Source organism: Gallus gallus, chromosome 1, assembly GCF_016699485.2.
Source record: "Gallus gallus isolate bGalGal1 chromosome 1, bGalGal1.mat.broiler.GRCg7b, whole genome shotgun sequence".
Classification (NCBI taxonomy): domain Eukaryota; kingdom Metazoa; phylum Chordata; class Aves; order Galliformes; family Phasianidae; genus Gallus; species Gallus gallus.
In genome coordinates, this window is record NC_052532.1 from 92,738,409 (window position 1) to 92,759,354 (window position 20,946).

At 42.6% G+C, this 20,946-nt stretch overlaps 2 protein-coding genes across 14 annotated transcripts in view; one reads left to right on the top strand and one right to left on the bottom strand.

Annotated features, from left to right (window-relative positions):
• The window catches only part of LOC101752250 (cell surface glycoprotein CD200 receptor 1-A-like), a 146,768-nt gene that overhangs the window by 18,107 nt on the left and 107,715 nt on the right, over nucleotides 1-20,946 (top strand). For 9 of the 10 annotated variants that reach the window (XR_005846978.1, XR_006933903.1, XR_005846971.1 and 6 more), the window contains exons 8-9: nucleotides 166-1,162; nucleotides 9,824-10,022. The gene's annotated coding sequence lies outside the window, so the exon portion shown is untranslated. Of the gene's footprint in view, nucleotides 1-165; nucleotides 2,449-9,823; nucleotides 10,023-20,946 lie in introns of those variants that run through there. The other variant, XR_003072142.2, reaches the window with a different exon arrangement.
• The window catches only part of HTR1F (5-hydroxytryptamine receptor 1F), a 111,403-nt gene continuing 100,474 nt past the window's right edge, over nucleotides 10,018-20,946 (bottom strand). For 2 of the 4 annotated variants that reach the window (XM_046913000.1, XM_040664691.2), the window contains 3 exons: nucleotides 17,813-17,904; nucleotides 15,494-15,625; nucleotides 10,018-12,146 (listed from right to left, as the gene is read on the bottom strand). In XM_046913000.1, coding sequence (XP_046768956.1) covers nucleotides 11,008-12,108 — 1,101 coding nt within the window. In that variant the 5' untranslated portion in view covers nucleotides 12,109-12,146; nucleotides 15,494-15,625; nucleotides 17,813-17,904 and the 3' untranslated portion in view covers nucleotides 10,018-11,007. The remainder of the gene's footprint in view (nucleotides 12,147-15,493; nucleotides 15,626-17,812; nucleotides 17,905-20,946) is intronic. The other 2 variants (XM_040664695.2, XM_046912993.1) reach the window with 2 other exon arrangements.

Below are 20,946 nucleotides of genomic sequence, written 5' to 3' on the forward strand. Positions count from 1 at the left end.
GACTATATCCAGTGCTCTCCAGGGACTATTTTTTTTCTCAGACAGACCACATGAAACAAGCTGAAAGTGAATGTAAACACTTGACTTCAGTTGCTGGGAGTTTCCTTCACAGCATTCATCTTGACACGTTACTTTTTTTTTCTTTCTTTCTTTTTTCCCCCAAAGGCTATTTATTAAAAGAGTGAGTGGAGGATACAGGGTCCGTGTAGCAGTCTCCTTCCAAATCCTGACAAGTATGCTTAAGGACTGTTTGAAGTCTGCTCTGTCTGCCTAGGATGTGACAAGGAAGACAACATTCAGATTCTGCGGCTAACATCTGCAGCCTTTTTTAGTTATTCTGAACCCATCTCTTGAAGAACCTCTTTCTACCCACCACCTGAAGAGTTCTTAGAGGAAAACTAACTCAATAGGCTAAAGTCAACATTTGGCAATATCTCCGTGGACTTTACAAAGGGAATTCCATAACCTTCTGTTCAACTTCAGAGTGAAGATGTGATGCAATGCAAGGACAGCTGGATTAATGCTGTGTGAGTGCAAACTTTTCATTACAGAACTTCCAAACTGTTTCGGAGGGAAGATTTGGAAGGCATAGTTGTCAGATCCATGCAGTTTCTGGAGATTCCAGAGTTGGATCAGAACATTGAGTCTTTTTCATTTATGGGTGTGCTCAATGAGCAAAAACACTAACTGCAAAGAAGTTGTACTCTATCCTGCAGTTTGGACTCAAGGCTGGTTGAGACAAGCAGAGAAATGTTGAAATGATGTGTGCAGACAATGCTGAGGTTTTCTTTTAACACAAGCAGACTGCTGGTTTCTGTAAAGTCCCCAGCAGTGATGATTTAGTTCACTATAGATCCCATAGGATCAACTAGCAAACAAAACAATCAAAATAATGAACTAACTCTCTGAACATCCCAGGTCTGTGAACAGCACGGAGAAGGCAATGGATGCTGTAGCAAATTCTCTTCCTGGTTACAAAGACCAGAGCCTTCTGGAGCATATTTGTGCTGGGCTGCTCCGTTGTTCCAGCAGCATGATGCTAAGCAAAAGGAAAACTATACTAATTGGTCAGCAGGAAATTTTCCTTGCACCAAAAAGCCCTCATGGGGCTCAGGATTGCCTGTACCTTAACACAGCTTAACGACAGCAGCCTTTATAGTAGGTAATACTTGCATTTACACTGATGCGTTCTTGGGATAAAAGGTCTGGCAGCTTCCCTGGCCGCGTGTATGAGCTTGCCTTTTGCTCCTTGCAATGACCTCAGCCCTGTGGATTCGAGGGCTAGCACAGTGCTGTGGGCTGGCGTGTCCCTGCCTTATGTTTATGCAGCCACAGGCAGAAGGGACATGAACACATTTGTGCAGAAAGAGACCTGTTGGCAAGGTGGGTACCTTTCTGGGTGCTGGAGAGTGGATTTCACCCCTTCTGGGTGTGCTGCAGGCCATGTCAGCTGTCTGGCTCACCATCAGTCTTCACTTTATTTTCTGGGCCCTGGGGAAGCTCTCGTCCTGTTATATCTAACTTACTTTGTTTTAGCTCAGGGGCTATGACAGATACCTTCTTAATGTAGAGAGATTATTTCATATCTGTGAATCCTCTACAATGCTGATGATATCTTATCATCTTCTTGCCTGTTCCAGCAATGAAACTCCCAGAGATATGTTTGAATGAGAAGACCTCCTCTGCTAGAATGTTTGTGTATGTCATATAGTGACAGAAAGAAATATGTTGGGACAAGGGAAAAAGAACTAGAGTTTACGTTGTATTTGGCGATACGTTGTATATGGTGAAATGCTGTGAGTAGAAGGAGTCCCTGTGATATTTCTGCATCAAACTAATGTTAAATATTGTGAGAAGTATAATTTGGCAAAAACAATCCGACCTACGTTTTCCGTAGCTACTGAATTGGATGGGGTTTGCACCACCTCATATCCCTGCCGAATGCAACAGTAAATTTTGTGCAGCTTCCTGAATCAGCTGGAAATGTGAGCTCTTAGCTGTGTAGGCCTAGCTCTTCCTCAGGGCGTCTAAATATTCGTAATTACCTGAGTCTCAGTTCCTTCAGTACAGTGATACATCCTGCAGCAGAAGGGAACAAGGTGGGTTCCTACTGCCATTGTGTTATTTCCTTGGAACCGCAGCACAGATAATGCTAACCGGTCTCACGTTTTCTATGATTTATTTATTTATTTATTTATCCTTAAAATTCAGCAAAACTTGGAAGAAGGAAAAAAAAAATTCCAGGTCTGGTGACTTTTTTTTTTTGGTCTGTGTGACAGTAAAGGAGAACATATGGGACAGAAAAAAAAAAGAAGGGATGTTAACAGAAGCAAAGGAGTTGGAAAATCTGCCACCTTCCATTTTCACTTTGCGAAGCAGCTCAAGCGGCTCGTGTGCTGCCTGTATTTAAAAATAAAAAGTAAAAATTCAAGCTCCAAGTGAAAGGCATAAATGCTTCTAGGTTTGCTCTCTCGTGTTACAGTGACTGGACGAGAGGGAATGGTCTCAAGTTGTGCCAGGGGATTTTCATGTTGGATATGAGGAAACGTTTCTTCTGAGTAGTGAGGCAGTGGCACAGGCTGCCCAGGGAGGTGGTGGGGTTCCCCGTCCCTGGAGGTGTTCAAGAACTGTGTGCATGTGGCACTGAGAGATGTGGTTAGTGGGCATGGTGGGGATGGGTTGGCGGTTGGACTGGGTGACCTATACTTCTCATGTACATTTTCAAACTGGGTAGATGTTTCTGCAGCCCACTTCAACTGGCTGCCCTTCCTGACCTTTGCCTGGGAGGTCTCAAACTTAAACAAGCCTGGAGCCTGCCTCAGCTACCAAAATGTTACAGAGGCACAAATTACTTCAATCTTGCTGCATCAAGGGGGACAGCAAATGTCACATCCCTTTCTCCTTCCTAGGAAACTCAAGTGCCTCTTGTGCCCACTTGTCCCTGAAGTCTTCTGCCACCGAAGTGTGCGTTAACCCGACGGAAAGCTGCATTAATCTCTTCCCTTCTCCCAGCTGTGTGCTCGGTGTTTTCTCTTGGGGTTACAATCCCAAAAATCACCCCGCGGGAGCCCTGTGACCCCCCTGGCCCACCCGAGGCTCTACAGGCGCAGCGGCTCGGGCTGTGCGGGCGCCCCAAGGCCGCTAGGGGGAACTGCCCGCCCGGCAAATAGCGGCCGCCCGGCCCGGCCTGGATGTATCTGTTGTAGGTGATAGCCTGGTGGATGCTGCTCTGCTTGCAGCAGTGGTGGAGCTTCGGGTTTGGGATTACGCCGAATCTGCTCTGCTGCTCCGGCTTTTTTCCTCTCTGACAGCTATTTCACCTGCACTGTTTCCTTGCCGGCACATTCATCAATAATGCATCTCCTTTGCTGCTCCTGGTACAGCAGAGGAAAAGGAAAGGCAGAATGGTTATCGTTACCCATCCTCAGGCCCCTGAAGCACCTCTAAGTGAGCTCTTTTGTCAAACAATATAAAACAAACAAGCTTTCCTCTAAAAGCAACTCCATCCTTCATTCGTGGTGGGCACTGTGTTATGGGGAAGAACAGCCAGGCTATGTAGTGAGGTGACTAGAAGGGATGGTACGGATAAACATTCCTTCTTTTATTTTTCCCTGGATCTAGGCTGCTTCATTGTACTTCATTTTTTTCTGGCTCGTTTGCAGGGTTAGAGCTTGGAGGGTATTTCGACCACTTTTTTGTTATTCTCTGGCCAGGGAGGAAAGAGAAGCAGTAGAATAAAATTGGTTATAGAGGGCTTTAAGTCCATTTTCAGTGAGCTGGAGACAGGTGAAAGCCAGGCTGGCAGGGAGTGGGGAGGGTTGTCATACACCAAGGAGAGGCGGGAATCATGGTAGTGGTTTGACTTTTATGTATCTTGTACTTGGGGAACAGAAAGCAAGTTGAGCAAATATCAGTGGCTAGGTCTAAAGCAAGGGGTGGGTCTCTATTTAGTACTCTTTCTGCGTTCAAGGTGTCTTTTGAGAGGGATGGGGTAGAGGACAATGTTGAAACATAGGTAAAATTTGAAAATATGTGCTTTGATTATACTCAGTTTTTTTCTCTGCTGACTATGACTTTTAAAATCCCAGCACTTGCAGTTCCCCAGTCTCACTGATTGTATGTGCTTAGTGCTGACCAGTACTGTCACACTGATTTTTGAGCCTTCACTCCTATGTGCTCAGATATGTACTGACCCAGTAAGAACTCATGTATTGTGTGCTGATAGTGATAGGACAAGGGGGGATGGTTTTAAACTAAGACAGGGGAGGTTTAGGTTAGATATTAGGAAGTTTTTCACACAGAGGTTGGTGTTGCACTGGAACAGCTTGCCCAGAGATGTTGTGGATGCTCCATCCCTGGAGGCATTCAAAGCCAGGCTGGATGTGGCTCTGGGCAGCCTAGTGGGTGGCAACCCTGCCTGTGGCAGGGGGGTTGAAACTAGTTGATCTTTGAGGTCCTTTTCAACCCAGGCCATTCTATGATGCTGTGCTCAGCTCATGGGACATGTCAGGCAGCTTCAAATGAATTGTGCTCGAGCTCAACTCAAGCAAGTTTGTTTCAAGGCCCCCTGGCACTGTGAGGAGAAAACTGCTCAGTCTGTCTCTTCCTGTTCTCCTTCTCCTTCCCCTTTTCTGATTTGCTTTGATCCATAGCTCTGTTTTTCTTCTGTCAGACTAGTACGCAGTCCAACAAAGGGAAGCCTGAAATCCCGCTCCTGGGAAGGAACAACCCTATGTTCCATTGCATGCTTGGGTTTAACCATGTGGAATGCAGCTTTATAGAAAAGGCCCTGGGGATCCTCATGGACATCAAGTTAAACATGAGTCAGCAATGTACTTGCCGCAAAGAAGATCAACAGGCTCCCGGGCTGCGTTAGAAGTAGTGTTGCCAGCAATTGGAAGGGGGTGATCCTTCCCCTGTGCTGGTGAGGCCACACCTGGAGCACTTGAGTCCATTTCTGTGCTCCCTAGTACAAGAGACACAGGGACATACTGGAAAGAGTTCAGTGAAAGACCACAGGGCGATTAAGGAACTGGAGCATCTCTGATATGAAGAAAGGCCTGAAGAACTGGGACTCTTCAGCCTAGAGAAGAGAAGGCTCAGGGACCATAGCAGTGCGTATAAATGCTTGAGGGGCAGGTATAAAGGAAACAAAGCCAGGCAGGCTCTTTTCAGTGGTGCCCGGAGACAGGATGAGAGGCAATGGGCACAAACTGAAACACATGATCTTCCATATGAATATCAGGAAATATGTTTTTCACTGTGAGAGTGACTGAACATTGGCATAGGTGTCACAGAGATGTTGTGGAGTCCCCATCCTTACAGATACTCAAAAGCTATCCATACATAGTCTTGGGCAGCATGTTCTAGATGGCCTCCAGATGTTTCTTCCAGCCTTGACCATTCTGTGATTCTAGCAGTAGACTGGGAATCTTTGGCACTCTCGGACCTCACCCAGTGAAAAGTGCTGAATGCCTACTTCCCTTCTGTTTTTCTACCTGTAAAATTGTGAAAAGACCTACCTATTTACTGCAGATAAGTAGTTAATTAATAGTTCTTCTGCACTTAGAAAACAAGTTGGGAAAAACTGACAAAATTAACAAACAAGACTGACAATAAATGAGGTTAGAAACATTCTAATGGTGATATAACTTATGTCTGTGAAAATTAAGGTCATGCTTACTTATTATATATACGTCACTTGTTTGGAATACTACTTTGTGTTCAGTTTACTTGCTGTCAAAGTAGCTGTGGAAGAAAAATCCACACCAAATCCTTGCCTTTCATTTTTATTAACTTAAATTCCTATCTCTTTGTGTTTACCCAAGTTGAAACCTGACCTTGAGAGAGGAGCTTTATGATTAGAGGGCATGCAAACCCTATACTGATCAGGATTGATTCAGCACTGTCTTACAAATCATGCCAGGACAGCTGACAGAGCCCAGCTAAGTTAGGATATAAAATAAGTGGCAGGAACTAATCAGCTGACAGAAAGGGCCATTAATACCAATCTGGACTTCCCTAGCCAGGGATGACAGGTCAAATTCTGGGCTGCTCTTCTTTTTACTAGCCAGTGATGAGTAAGCTTGCTATTGGTGGCCTTCTCCTTGAAGAGATCTTAGTTTGCACATAGTGGAGCAGCAGTGCTGGTCTGCGTTGAGCCCACCTGGTCCTCAGTCTGGTCAGGCTGTCTTCTGGCAACCTCCCAAAAAGGAAGTGGAGGTGAAAGCTTTTGGCTGTTTTTGTTGTGGATAAAGACACAGGTTTGTTCCTGCTGGTTGATGGTGTGTGTTTGTGGACGAGTTATCTCGTAGTGACTATCATTTTAGAAAAGGCAGGTGTGCAAACCGAGTGATTTCTTATTTCATGGCTCTGGATCATTTTATGCAGCTTTGTACTGCAAAATGCAGAAAACTGGGCTTAGCCAAAAGTGAGTTGCTTAGCAGACGCTTGCTGTCATGCAAATTAGACACAGCTTTTGCATATTGGATTACTGCCAGCAGAGAGCTAGCTATTGCATTAAATGTCTACTACCACTCATGATCCAAACTGAAAGCAAGGAAATTAATCACTTTTCTAGCTTCACCTTAGTAGTTAGCACTTTGTGTGGCATTAAATTCTTCTTTTGTCTTTTAAACACAAGCTATAATATACTGCTCTGAGTTTCAAATCAATGAGTGTATGGGGAGAACAGGAAAAAAATTAATTTAGCAAGAGAAAGTACTGTGCATCTGTAGGATCTATCTCATTTTAAAATGGAAAGGGATGTTAATTTTATTAGTGCTGTTTGTCTGTTATACAGGAATTCATATCTTCAAGACTAAAGTTTAAATAAACACGTAACTTGAAGAGTGGATTCCATTGATTTGAACTACTAGTGTATAAAAACAGCAGTGTTCAATAAACACTTTCCTTGCCTTTTTGCTCTGCCTCAACCAAGTCAACAGCTCAACATGAAGTAAACAAGTGGATTTTAGAAAATTCGGAGTTCAGCTATTTCCTGAGGATATAAGATTTCTTACAGTCATTGCTGTCTGCTGTGAGAGGGTTTTGACACTCAAAGGGTTGTGTTGGATTGAATTGGTAACGTTGACTGTTTATGCCAATGCTGCTGACTTCTGCCTGTTCTGTACTCTGTCGTCTTTATCTTCTTAGACAAGCCCTGTATCACCAAGGCTTTGATCTATTTATTTATTTATTTACTAAATGGTATCCAGAAACCCTAGGTTTCTATAGGCATGTTTATTTTTATTTTAAAGGTTTATTCTTCTTGGTTGAGGAGAGAAACAACAACAACAAATTGGAAATTAGGCTCCTCAGAAGACAAATGGAAAATCGTAAAGAAAAAAAAAATCTGCTTAATTCATTTCAGGACTGTGCAGGGGAGGGGATAGCAACATATTGCTGGTATTTTTAATAGTTCTGATATTGGCAGTACTGTCCCTGTAGTGTAGCAGCACTTTTCAGAAGAGGAATAGGAGAGAAAACATCAGGTAATGCTCACTGCTTGGGGTGCTGGAATGCTTGCAAGCGTTAGGTTTATGCTCATTCTTTACAGGTTTGCTACAAGGGATTCTTCATGCTTTTCTTGCAGCCTTTTTTTCTTTGATCTGCAGAGCTCTAAAAAGCCCTTCCTTTTCTATAGCTACAGGGGTGCTTTTCTCTTTCCCTTCAGCAAAGGAATCTGAAACACAAAGGCCAAATAGGAATGTGTGCTTGCCTAGAAGTAATGTGCTGAGTTTGTAACTACTGGAGAAAATAATTTGGCAGATACTTATTTTGTTTAACGCTAAGAACAATTAGACACCAGCTGAAGGCAGTGATTGCCAAAAGCACATTTGGATGAGGTGGGTGTTTCTGGGTGGTACAGTCATGCATTAACAAGTGTGACTGCGTCACGAAAACAAAAGTGTATTCATACCCCGATCCTTCTGTAGGAATGTGCTATCCTCAAGAGGAAAGGATATCATTTGGTAGGGAGGGAAGGAGAAGGACTAAGTGCAGGAAAATGAGGCGTCTTTAACTTCTTATTGATAGTAAAAATGTCTGCCTGAACGGGATATAGCATTCAGAGCTACTTCTGGAATCATCCTCTGTGAAAGATGAAGTGGGAATAGGTCAGCTGCTCCAAATCCGGTTCTCCAAGTGTTAGAAGAAATCTAAATGGATGGGTGGTTGGGCAGTGAGCAGCAACTGGGAGGGCAGCTGCAGCAGAGATAGGGGTCCAGGGAGCTTTGTCCAAAGCAGAGGCAGATGGAAAACCCTTTCCTCCAATATGTATGCTCTCTTCTGAGGAATAGAGTTAAGAAAACAGACTTTTTTTTTTCTTCTTCTTCTTCTATTTGGAGGACTGAACTCCTACAGGGTAAAGAGCTAATTGTAAAAAATGAATCTTAGTTCCAGTGCATAAAATTTTGCAGTCTCTCTCTTGCTCTTCGAATTCATTACTAAGCTCCAGTGGTGCCTGTGTATCTTGTGGGGAAGGGAAAGCTGCATCCAGCAGAAACCTTAGCTATTATGCATCTTGAAAGAGAAAATTAGAGGTTTTCTTAGCACATCGCATGCACAGATAGATGCTAAAGATGAAATGGTACTGCGTGGGGCTGTGTAATGGAGTGTTTGTCACCATAGAAGTTTCAGACACCAAGAAAAGATGGTCCACAATCTATAAGTGCCTTTAATGAGATAACTACCTGCTTGCTTGCTTAGGTTTCTTGTAGTTGCATTTTCCATCACCGGGGCTTTGAAGGATGAGTGCATAGAGCTCAGTGAGGAGGTTACAAAGAAAACCCACCCTGCATTTTGAGAAATATTTAGCAGCTTAATTAGATTATAGTACTGTTGACAGTGCATAAATGAGAGCTATTTTCTGTTTATCTACATACTATTCCATTCTTTGAGCCTTATGTATTATGAGTATCTTCAGTTCCTTTTCTCCTCAAAAGCAACCTTTGTTTTTTCTTCCAATTTGCTTTCAAGACGTTGTCAAACATCTTATGTCTAAGAGGAAAAACAGTACACTCTACCCTCCAGCAGATTTATGGGGAAGATCAGAGGGAGAGAAAGCCATGGCTTTAAATATCCAGTGTTGGTACATAAAAAACAAGGGAAGCAGGTCTTCAGACTTAAATATTTCACTGTGGTTTTTCCTTGCAGCCTTCTGCTAATCTGGTAATCCTTTGACGAAGCTGAGTTCTGTGGCTCTTTCTGGAGACAGCAGAGCACAGCTGAGCCTTAAAACAGTTATTTTCTTTCAGCATAATCTAGCCATTGCTGAGGTCACAGGGGCTGCTGCAGCTGTGCTCTGACTGCAGTTATCATATGCATTATTTTATGCGGCATACAAGCCAAATTACGTGCTGCCGCATCCTGGTGCCTTCAAAATTTAGATATGCTTCTGTTGCACTAGAGCTACATGATGTGACAAGTAAGCTTTCCACTAGCTTCCTAGAGGGGTTAAAATCAACAGTAAAACAAAGGCATGGTTTCTGGTACTTGTGAATAATATCTCATTTGGATCTTGACGTAAAAGCAGAATACAGTAAATTTCAAGTGACAGAAACAAATTAGATCAATTTCTCAAGTCTCAAACCTCATCATCTTTCATGAAACACCTCTGACAGCTGTTGTGGCAGCTTGTATCTCGGGGGAAAAATACAAGCTGGAAGTGCGTATGAGGTCCTTTCAGCTTTTCTGGGACTGGGGACCAGGGCCAGATGCTCTGGGAGAAGTGGGGTTTTGGAGGGGCCAGCCCATGAGCATCCTATGGGATCCCTCCCCAGGCATGTACTGCAGACTGACATCACTTCCTTGCTCTTTCTAGAGAAGGGCTGCAGAGCCTTTTCTGGAGACCCACGCTGCCTAAACTGTGGTTGCATTAAATGTCTAACATGACTGGGAAGAAGGTGCATAACCTGAGTGCTTGAGGAACAGTTGAGAAAAGACATGGGAGACATGCGTCTGGGGGTGAAGGAGCACATGCTGAGCTGGAACTTCATTTGGTGGCTCTAAACCAAACCTCGGTAAGTCAGACACCATCAGCAATGATATGGGGCCCTGGCACAAACTGTGTGGATATGTTTGGTACTCAGAAATATAGAGGGGTAGTGCCTGGACAGGCATGTGAGATAGAGATGAGGTCATGAGCAGGGATTATCTCATGTTTCTAATAACAGTAGAAGGAGGACCAGCTGCTTTTATGAGATAAACTCTCCACAGACCCTACTGAAATGGAGTCCCAGAGCACCAGGCTCTGAGACCCTAATCACTGGAGGTGCACTGACTACCCTACCATTCCCTCGGGGCTATGGCCACGTGTGTCTTGACTGTGCAATGGCAGAGGTCACATGATATTGGCTCACTATGAACTACTGGGCTCTGAATGTGTCTTGCCTACCACTGGGGCATTGCAAGGGCATAATACATGGAAGTCCTGGGAGAGGGCAGGGCTGGAGCAGAACTCAGCTAGTCAACATAGTATGATGCCAGGAATATTTAAAGCTGACACACTTTGTTCAAAATAGCTTGGCTCTGTGCTGCAGGCCTGTGCTACGCTAATAAAATTATGAAGTTGTATTTTTCTATCTTACTGACAGTAGGGACCAAAATCTGTTTGTTGTTTATTTAACCCTAAGTGACTGATGAAGTTTTGCTTTTTTATTTCTTCTTTAAATTTGTTTCTTTTATCTATTTCAAGAGTGTATATTTCCTTCATATTTAATGTAATACCTATATGCTTCAAACTAAGCAGCTCTGCAAGTGTCAGCATGGTCAGGGCCTCAATGAGTATATGCTATCTCTTTCTTCAGAGCAAAACCGATCCCAGAAGATCCGTCTCTTTAAAACTTGGGCAATTAGTGCTTCCAGTGCTACTTATACAAAAGAGTCATAATGTGAATCAGAGTCTTGGTGCTTTTCCTTAAATACAACAAACGTGATCTCAGTTCTATAAATTTATACATGTTAAAAAAAGCAATGAGTATGTTTTTCTTGTATGAACATAAGCTCTTAAAGATATTGCCTACACCGCACAAGCTTCTGGAAGGCTTTCTTGAAATCTTCATTAAAGATTGTGTAGATTAGAGGGTTAATAAGGGAATTAATGTATCCCAGCCATGCTAGAAAATTAGACATGTCTTCTGAAATGTGACATCTTTCACAGGTGTTCACAACTACTTCTTTTACAAAAAAAGGGAGCCAGCAGATCACAAATGCCCCCAGGATCAGACCCAGAGTAGTTGCTGCCTTTCGCTCTCTTGTACTAGAGATTCTCTGTTTTTTCCAAGACTTCTCATGCTTAGATTCAGATCTGGGGCTTCGTATGCTGATGTTGATTTTATCACAGTCCACCAGTGGATCTGATGTCTTCTCTATTGTGCTGGGCATTGAAGTCAATTTGGTGGTTCTCTCACCTGCGTCCAAAAGGACTTGTCCATTTACCTCCTCCCTGACTATCCGGCTGACACTTCTTCTGTGAAATGTCTTTGCTGCTTTGTATATCTTGTAATAAAGGATCAGAATCAAGGCCAGGGGGATATAGAAGGCGCCAAATGTAGAGTAAATGGTGGAAACAATGTGGTCATGTTTGATGATGCATTCATCATCCCTGCTGGTTGTCTGGTGCCGCCAAAACAAAGGCGGCATGGAGATAAAAATGGATATGATCCATACCACTGCAATCATGATACCAGCATGCTTTGGTGTCCTTTTCCGTGCATATTCCACAGCATCTGTGATTGCTCTGTAACGATCCAAAGCAATGGCAGAGAGATGCAAGATGGAGCATGTGCAGCATGTAATGTCCACACTCAGCCAAATGTCACACACTACTTGTCCCATGATCCAAGTCTCCTTTACAATGTAAACAATGCTGAAGGGCATCACTAGGACTGCCACAAGGAAATCAGTCACTGCAAGAGAGCAGATCAAATAGTTGGCGGGGTGGTGGAGTTTTCTGGTCACAATTATTGCAGTCATCACCAGAGAATTGATGGCTGTTGTCATTAGCGCAAGCACAGACAGGGTAATGGAAATGAGAATCTTGGATGTCACCCATTTGAATAGTTCTTCCGATGTACTGTTTTGTTCAGTTGAGTTTATTAAATCCATGTTCCCTTTTAAAGGTGATCTTTACCAGTAGTTGTTACCTGTTGGAAAAGTAAAAACATGCATCGTCAGTTTGCAGAGAATCTTCGATTTGTCATCTTAAAAGACTATAGGCTCCAAGCTTACAGGAAACTCAAACTTATTGTTAGAAATGATTCTGGCTCCCGACAGAGATTTTCTTGGCTATCGCTATGTGGGATGCTCTGCCTCTTCTTTCTCCTTGGTCACACTGAAGTGAAGGTCATGTTTGCAAAACAGGAGAGAGAAGCATGCAGTGGTCCTGAGATGGCACTGCCCTGCAGGGTGATGCAAATCACTGGAGGGGACAACCACATCTGTCCCTAGAGCAAGGCAGTGACATCACTGCAGCCTCCAGAGTGCAGAGCCAGGCCTCCTGCTAATTGCTTACTCCGAATGGATTGTAGTAGGTTCCTGAAACAGATTAAACATGGGCAATCTCATCCTAAGGTAAGTATTAACGTTGCTTCTATGCTAGTGCTGTCTACACTGCTGAGCAATGTAAATACCATTGAAAACCTTAATTCACAGGAAGTTAGTGAAATAATTCTTCTCTATGTATAAACTAGCTTTTCCCTATCAGTATGTGATTCCCTGCTTGTATAGAGAAGCATGGACTCTTTCATGTGGGACCTAGTTTTTAAGAGGAAACAGAAAAGTGAAAAATTGTACTACAAGTAGGAAATGGAATGATTATTTGTTGAAAATTTCTATCTTCTTGTGCAGCTCTAAAATTAAACAGCAAGCAGCTGAATAGGTCTTTAAGCTTCAGATGGCTGACTCATCGTCTAACTGAAATATATGTTGATTAGACTCACGAGAATGTCATTTTCCTCAGGTTTTGTTTTTCTGTGGTTGCTGCCATAGTAAACTGCCCAGAACTTGAATGCTGGTTGTTCCTGTAGTGGCTATCTCTATGGAAACAGTACAGCCCCTGGATGGCTCTGCAGGAAGTAAAAGGCAGGGAAATAGTGACAAAATGAACTCCTGCGTATGTTCGGGGAAAGTGCTGTTCCACCCTACGTTCTTATCAAAAAGGATTTCTGAGCACTCTGTAGTAGGAACTGAAGTAGGAGTTCTTAACTTTTTTGGACTAGAACTTGTAACTCAGAGGAGGAAGATCGGGTTGGGTTTCATCCTCTTGTGAGTTCTGTTGTGCGGTTTCTTGTGTATGGAAGTTCTACTGGATGAACCCCTTGGTGGAGTTTCCTCTGTCCAATTCTGGGTTATAGTGAGTGAGTTATACTTCTGTTGCACGGGTGCTACAAGTAGAGAAAAAAATTAAATATGTGACTCTTTTCCAGGAAAGATGGGCCTCATTAGCATAACTAAAGCCTGCTGGTATTGTGCTGAAATGGCTTAAAAAAACTCATATCTTGCATATAACCTTTAGTCCCTTCAACCAATTTTGTTTGATATTCTAACCAGGGCAATGCTTAATGTGCTACTGGGCTGCTCACTAAGGTTTCTGTCATTGCTTGACCCAGCCCTTAATTGTATGGAAGGTCAAGGAGAGGAAATACATTTTATTTTGTGTTATGTACAAACACTGAGCAGAATCTTGACCTGTACATGAGCTGATTACAGCATGTGCATGCTCTCTTTCTCCATGCTCCTCTCTCTGAACTTGAAATACACTTCACACGCATAAAAATATAACTTTTGTCATGTCAGTGTCACCTTAAATCCTTCTGAATCCGCAGTAATTGCTAGGTTGCAGATATTTTTGTCCACAGATAGCTGCCTTCCAGTGAAGGAGTAGGCAGACATGGTATTGTCTAGTGAATGTTCAACCTCTGCTAAAAAAAAAAACTTCGTCTCCCTGCTTGTAAAAAAAAGTTTGTTGGGAAAATCTAAGTCTTCTGTTGATATCCAGCAGTTGATCATATTTCAGAACAGTTACTCATTACTGTTAATTACCTTATAAATTTCTGGCTCCTTAAATATTAGTTCTTAATTGCAAGCAAGCAAAAAACAATTTAGATATAATGAAAGCTGACTTATAGTTTTTGAAAGATTATTCAGTCTGATAATACCGAGTAAGGAAAATAGTGTATTCAGAGAAATAGTGTGTAGGAATAAGTAGGTTTCCTTAGTAGTGCAATGATTGGGAGGCTCTTTGTAAGTGCAGAGGCAGTAGTGCTCTTACTTGCCGTGTGGTTCTCTCTGTCATTTTCATATTTTCATCTAGTGTATTCTGATTTCATTCAGGCTGATAGCGTGGACTCTCAGCAGAACTGAAGACTGCCACCCCAAGTATTCCCTGCTGCTGTTATATAGATACTTGTGCTGGGGTCTTCTGTTTACAGGATGTAACCTGCTCTTTAATGGTAGCCATCTGGAAGTACACCTTTTTCCTATGTGCAGTGTTAGGACCTTCAGAAGCCCAGCAGCAGGTGCCTGGGGCATTCACTGTGGGCAGACCAAGGAGCATGGCTCCATGGGACTGAGCACATTCTGGATCTGAAATGTACTGGAGGTGGATGAATAACTTGTAAGATATTTAGGTTTTGCAGTTCAAGTCTCTGTTAACTGAAGTTATTTATCACAGAAGGTCATAATAGACCTATTTCTAGAAACACATACCATAAATTACAGCAAAATTACAGATAAATCAATTGAGCTAATAGCAACTGAAGATAATGCAGAATTCTGCCTACCAAGCACCCTCTCAGGAGAAGCCTGGGCAAACAGATATGCTTTGAAGCATGCCCTGAATATCAATATAACACACGAAGAAAACAAATTTCAGAGTCCTAGATAATACGTGCTTCTAGCTTAGAAATGCACAAAACCATTTATTGCCTGAACACAGATTTTGATTTGTTCCAGAATGGTAAAAAAAAAAAAAAAAAAAAAGTCAATTTCTGTGCCTTGAATGCAAGGCACAGAAGTTGCATAGTAAACCTGCATTTGGTGCTTTTCTTAGCCATGTTACCAACCTAAAAGTGCCTGTGTTGGTAAAATCATGCACTGCAGTATGTTTTCAGTCAGGCACTACAAAGACAATGCTTGCTTTTATTTTTTGGACAGCGCTTTAAATTCTTTCTGCCAACAGAAATAGTTCCAAATGGCTAAAATGACAAACTCTGACAGGATTAGAAAGTTACCACCTCAGATGCGTCTACTGCCATGTTATTGCACTTGGAGCAAAATCAAAAGGAGGAAGGTTCTACTTCCTCTGAAGCAGCTGAAACACAGAATTGGAGGGATTGCTCACGCTACCAGGGAAGGAGAACTTGCTTTGTGATGCTGGGTACTGTTAGAGTATTGTGAGAAGCAGTGTGAAGGTGTTAACCTCTGGCAAAGGGGCAGAGTGAAGTGCAGAAATAGCTCCTGTCCTGTCCTGTCTCTGCTGTAATCAACTCACCTTCATGTTTTGTACTGAGGCCACGTGAATTGCAGCATGCTGGTTGTTTCCTTTGGCACGTCTCCCTGTAGAAGGCTGTGGTCCTTCCTGTGCTACCCTGCCAGCATTACCAGGTGCTCTGTGTTTTCCAGCCTGCAAAACACCAGATACTTCAGTCCTGAGTGCGATGACCCCAGATAACAGGGGATCAGGGGAGTTCTTTCCTGGGGCAGTTCCTGCAGAGGTACCACCAGAGCTGTCTTTCAGCTCCACCTGGTAACTGAGCAGAGCGCTCAGTAAAACCTGCATGGGGAGCGGGGCTGCTGCATGGTAGGGGGGTTTAGACTGTGATGTTCTTCTCTCTTCATTTGCTATGTTCTCTGCTTAGATCTGTTGGGTTGCAGGGTACTCCACTGCTGCTTGTCAACCCTGCTTGGCGGATACCTTCCCCACTTACTGTCATGAAGTCTGTAGCAACTGCTGCATTTACTTATATGGAAGAATGGTCTAATGGCAGAAAGTAATTATGCATTCTTTGCTGGTGCTTCTAGTGATGAAGTTGAGGGTTTGTTGCTGTGTTGTTTTTTTTTTTTTCCTTGGCTCCTTTTGGAGAATTAGTCACTCATCTGTGTTTGCTCTTTATTTTGTGTTCCTCTGCCATCTGTTTTAATCTAACTGAGGGGGATGGGGAGGGGAAGGGGAAGGGCAAGACAGCCCCCTAGCCAGCACTCTGAGAGGCAGGAAGGAGGAGCAGCAAGAATGGCATAGTTCACAGCGTGACAGGATTGCTTATGTAAGACAGTAAGCATGCCTCCCGAATGCAGCATCAGTTGTTGGGTAGATGGACAGTGAACCTGCTTTGAATTTGAACAATTTGGCTGGAGAAAGGGAAACATTCAGACATTCTTAATACTGCCAGGGGAGATAGCAGTGGTTCATCTCTGTAGTTCATTGGATCACAAAACTCGGTTCCCTCTCCAGTTTGAGGCTGATCTGAATCCACAGTTCAGACCTCTCAGGGTAGTGGTCTGGGTGTAGTTGTCCTGGAAAACACTGCCTGTGGGTGCTGTGTGAATAAATGTCTGTGAGAAACAAAGTTGTGTCTTGGCATCCCACCCCCCTGTGTGAGTGCAACGGTCTCTGCAGTAACTGTGCAGACAAATTCCTATGTAACTGTGATCAGCACCCCATCCATAGAAGCACATACTCCCTTGGGTGGGTGGTCAGGAACTAAGCTTGGACCCTCCAGATCTTTTAGTTTGCGTCTAACAGTCTGAAATCTTCTTTTCAACCAAAAAAAAATTCTGTATTAGGAAAGGATGTTTAAAAACTTTTCCTTCCATAGAGCTGGAGGAGAAAGAAAAAGCAAGTATTGCAAGTATTTTTTTTTTTTTACATTTTGTTTTAAGTTTTGAGGTTTTTTTTTTCATGTTTGCTTTGACAATGAATCAAAGTGATTATTCACCCATCTCTGTCTGCAATTTGTACAGCTAATTTTGTGCTGTGCAGGAGTGACTTGCTTTCGTGTTTATCAACTGAATTTATGCCACTAAGTGAAAGTACAGAATTGCTTTGCATATGTTTCAAATCACTGCCCTTTGGATAAGGACTTGAAACCTGCAGGAATGATAACGCTGTGTTGGAGCAAAGAGGTTGAGAGGTAGCATTACTTCCTTTGAATGGTGATAAAATGCAGCCTTGTTTCTCCCACTTCCCACTCATCCATATGCTTAAGGGCCAAGTGTTCTTTGGCAGCCCTCTGAAAACACATGCATGCACAGCTGTAAGTAAAAAGCCTTTCTAATCGATACGCCTACCTCTGAAAGTCTATTATGAGAAGGGGTTCAACTCTGTGGAAAAAGTTCTACTAAAGGCCTGTCAAACTGAAAGATCTGGCAATAATCTTGCGCTTTTATTAAATAATAATAATAATAACGGTGCACTTTGGTTAATAAGCATTTTGGTGGAACGCCTCCTGTATTACCTGGCTTGGATAATGTGTGCACCTTTTGTCTCACTTCCTTGGATGTTGGTCCTAATGCAATTAGTCACATTAGTCACTTGCAGCTCACAGGAGTTTCTGATTCTATAACATGTTATGTCAGCCTTTTCCAGTAGTGGTAGAGAGGCTGGTTTTATCTAACATGTTTTTCATTATAAAAACTGTGAAAGCTTTTATTGTGCTGGAAGAAACTGCCTTATTTACTCTGGGACAGCAATAATACAACCTATCTTCAAATATATCTGGAACAGATCTCTATTTCAAGTTGAAAAATAAGAAAACATCATTTTCAAACCTGGACCAGCAATAGTACATTTGTTTTTCTGCTTTGTGCTCACCAAGACAACTCTCAAGTAGAACTGGCCTCAGAAGAGTTTGGTGGAAGAGGAGCGAATGTGACGTGTTGATGTTATCCTCTGCAGCAGGGATTCTGCACAGCAAAAAGAACATTAGGAATCTGTGGTTAATTGCTTTGGTTTGGAGAGATGCCAAAATTCACATAATCTGCAGTCTTTTCTCTGCCCTTTGCCTATATTTTTTGTCTTCCTATCTGCCTTCCCGTTTGTCTTTCCTGTCTTACTGCATAGTTCCCAGTATTTTGCCTCATACTTCTTGTTACAATGTTATCTCTATTCTGGTTCTTATCTAATAATCTCAAGATTGAAGGTCTTTCCCTAGGCTTTGCTACCTATTAGTGATTGAATAGGCCTATCGCTCAGTAAAGTGTACTCTGGGTTTGTGCTGAGCAGCAGTTCTCTGGTGTCCTCTTTATCAGGATAAATTGATACAATTTGGGCTATTTCCTCTGAGTGGTGCACATGGAGTCCTGGCTGAGAAGTATTTTAAGTAAAACAAATAGAATCAGTCCTTAAATTGATGGGCTTGGGAAGTGGGAGCAAATGTAAAAGTCTCAAAGTAGAAGTGGAATCCAAAGTATTTTTTACCCAGTCTCCCTGGATAAGAACAGGAGAAAAGGGGTCTACATGCTTGCAGAAAAACAAGCAGGATGTGTGGAAAGCTTTCTTAAAGGGATGCTTTGGGAAACTTCATTTAGAGGATGCTGCTACCATTATGCGAAGGAGAATATGTAATGGGGGAATGGCACAAGAGGTTGTCTCCAGCCAAAAATTTGGACACGCTGTGGACTCCTGGGAAGCAGCAAGTGGAGGGTGGCCTTTCTAATGTACAGAATGCACTAATCTTCCTTGAAATTGTTACGCTGAAGTTTAGCGTGGAAAAAGTGAACTTTGAGACCAAAGGTGGAGCTCTTTAGCTCTTTACGTGGAAGACTGGAGAAGTCTTGTTAAGTGTATCTGAGATACTTGTGTAGAAAGTATAGTTGTCAGATAAAATCTCAACCTGGGAATGAGCCTGTGGGTTTTCATTTCAGAAGTAACTAAAGTGTCACCAAGGCAGACAGGCTGAATCACTGTGCTCACGCTGACACATGGCGGACTCAAAACTACACGACGTAGCAGTGCTTTCTTCCTCCTTACAGCTTCCAAATCACCTGCAGCTGTCAAGCACGCCTTTCCATTTACTTAATATCATTACTGCATTATAGCATGCTCACTGTTAGAAGTACCTGTGGTTAAAATGTCAGCCTTGGGTCAGCTTGCATAAAATCAGAATAGTGAACAGGAGAGCTAGGGGGATGAGGGAGCCAGTGAGGGGAAATCTGATGGGGAAGCTGAGGGGAAGAATCTGAAGAAGGGAGGGAGCACCTGCTGCATACTACTTGCATGCATATATGTCCCACAGTGCTGTTCAGTCACACCAAATGTATGCAAATACAGTGACTTCTCACAAGAGCGAGATGCCAAATAGCTCATCCATGCACTACCATGGAAGCTTGAGTTTAAGAGTTCTGAACAAGCTGGCATGCTGCCTTGACAGAGAGCAGATCTGCTGAGTGAGGAGGGCAGGCAGGCAGCCAAAGTAGCCCAGTGCTGTGCCCAGGCCGGAGGAGCTCTGGAGCTGGTCTGTGGCTCTTGGGGCAGAGCTTGCTGTGCCACTTCTGTCAGACAATGGTTGTCCCCGCGGCCAGCTGGCATCATGGCTTGATAAAGAATTCCTGGGAGACTTTGCCCTTGAGCCTATCCTCAGGGCTATAACACTTTCAAGGAAGCTAATAGCAGCAGGATAGTGTTAAAATGTGTCCCAACACCCAATTCGGAATGAAGATTTAGCTTCCCCAGGAAGCTTCCTGGATGTGTTGGGTCTCCTGCTGCAGACACTTCCATTGCTGAATGAGGCCTTAAGCTCCCTAACACTTTGTGAACTTGTATTCATTCTTGATAGGCAAATAATGGGCTGTCACACACAGCTTTTTCCTTTGCATAATTCTGATGAAGCTGTGACGCTTGACAAACAGCACAGATGACTGTGAATTGCTGCTCAAAATTAAAGCAGATGAATCAGAATTAATTATGAAAAACGGTGTTATTGTTGCCCCAAGAATTCAGTACAGACAGCCCTTGTTTGACAAGATTATCCAGCTTCAATTGACCCCCAGAACTTTTTAGGATGACCATTTCAGAGCCTTAAATGCTTTATAGATAAGAAATTGTTTCCAAACAAAGTTTCAAAGCCTGTTATTCTCCCCGCCCTCTTCCCCCTCCCCTTCAGAATCAATTGATATTGCTTTTCTAAGATCTTTTAAAACATAACTTTGTGATTATGAAAATCTTCAGTACTGTAGATGAATTTAGATACTACTTCATGCTAGCGGTGCTTCTAGTCAGCACTGCAGCTCTTTGTTTTCTATGCAAGGAAAAAATGTGTAACTTCAAAAGATGGTTGAGCAAAGTTATCTTTTAGATTTAGATTATAATGTTAACATAAAAACGCAAAAATTTCAGCATCTTTTTTCTCCTTAAGCTATATACTACGAAAATGAATTTTGTTTTTTTATGCGATAAGGATATTTATTTGTAATATTGACGTGCACTTGTAATATATTTCAAAACACTTCACAAGGTCTGTTTGCTAAAAGGTGTTTTACAGCACTTTTTAAAAAAATATGTATTTTTTAGATCAGATGAGGACAAGTAAAGTTAATTTGACGCTGAACAGAAGCATCAAACTGTTTTCTCCTAGTTGCTGAAATCCATAGAAAGTACGCTAATGCTCTGAGTTGCTTTAGGAGAGCTCAAAAACCTCTAGTACATTCTCAGCAATGGTGTGCTTTCTGTGGTTTCTGGAGTTTCTGAGAGAGAGAGAGAGAAAAAGAAAATAAGCTTCCACAAAACAACATGGTTAAAAAGCATTAGCAAAGGACAGTTGCAAAATGGTTAATATCCCAGTCTTCAAGGACTAGAAGAAGCCTGGAAAAATCAAAGGCAAACGCTTCTTTGTTACACAGCAGAGCATCTTTGTGCTTTGCACTTCTGGAAATGCTGAATTCCTTTCCCTGGTGTGCTTGCAGTTGACCTCTCGCACTAGGAAGTTGTTGGATTTAACTGTGAGCTAT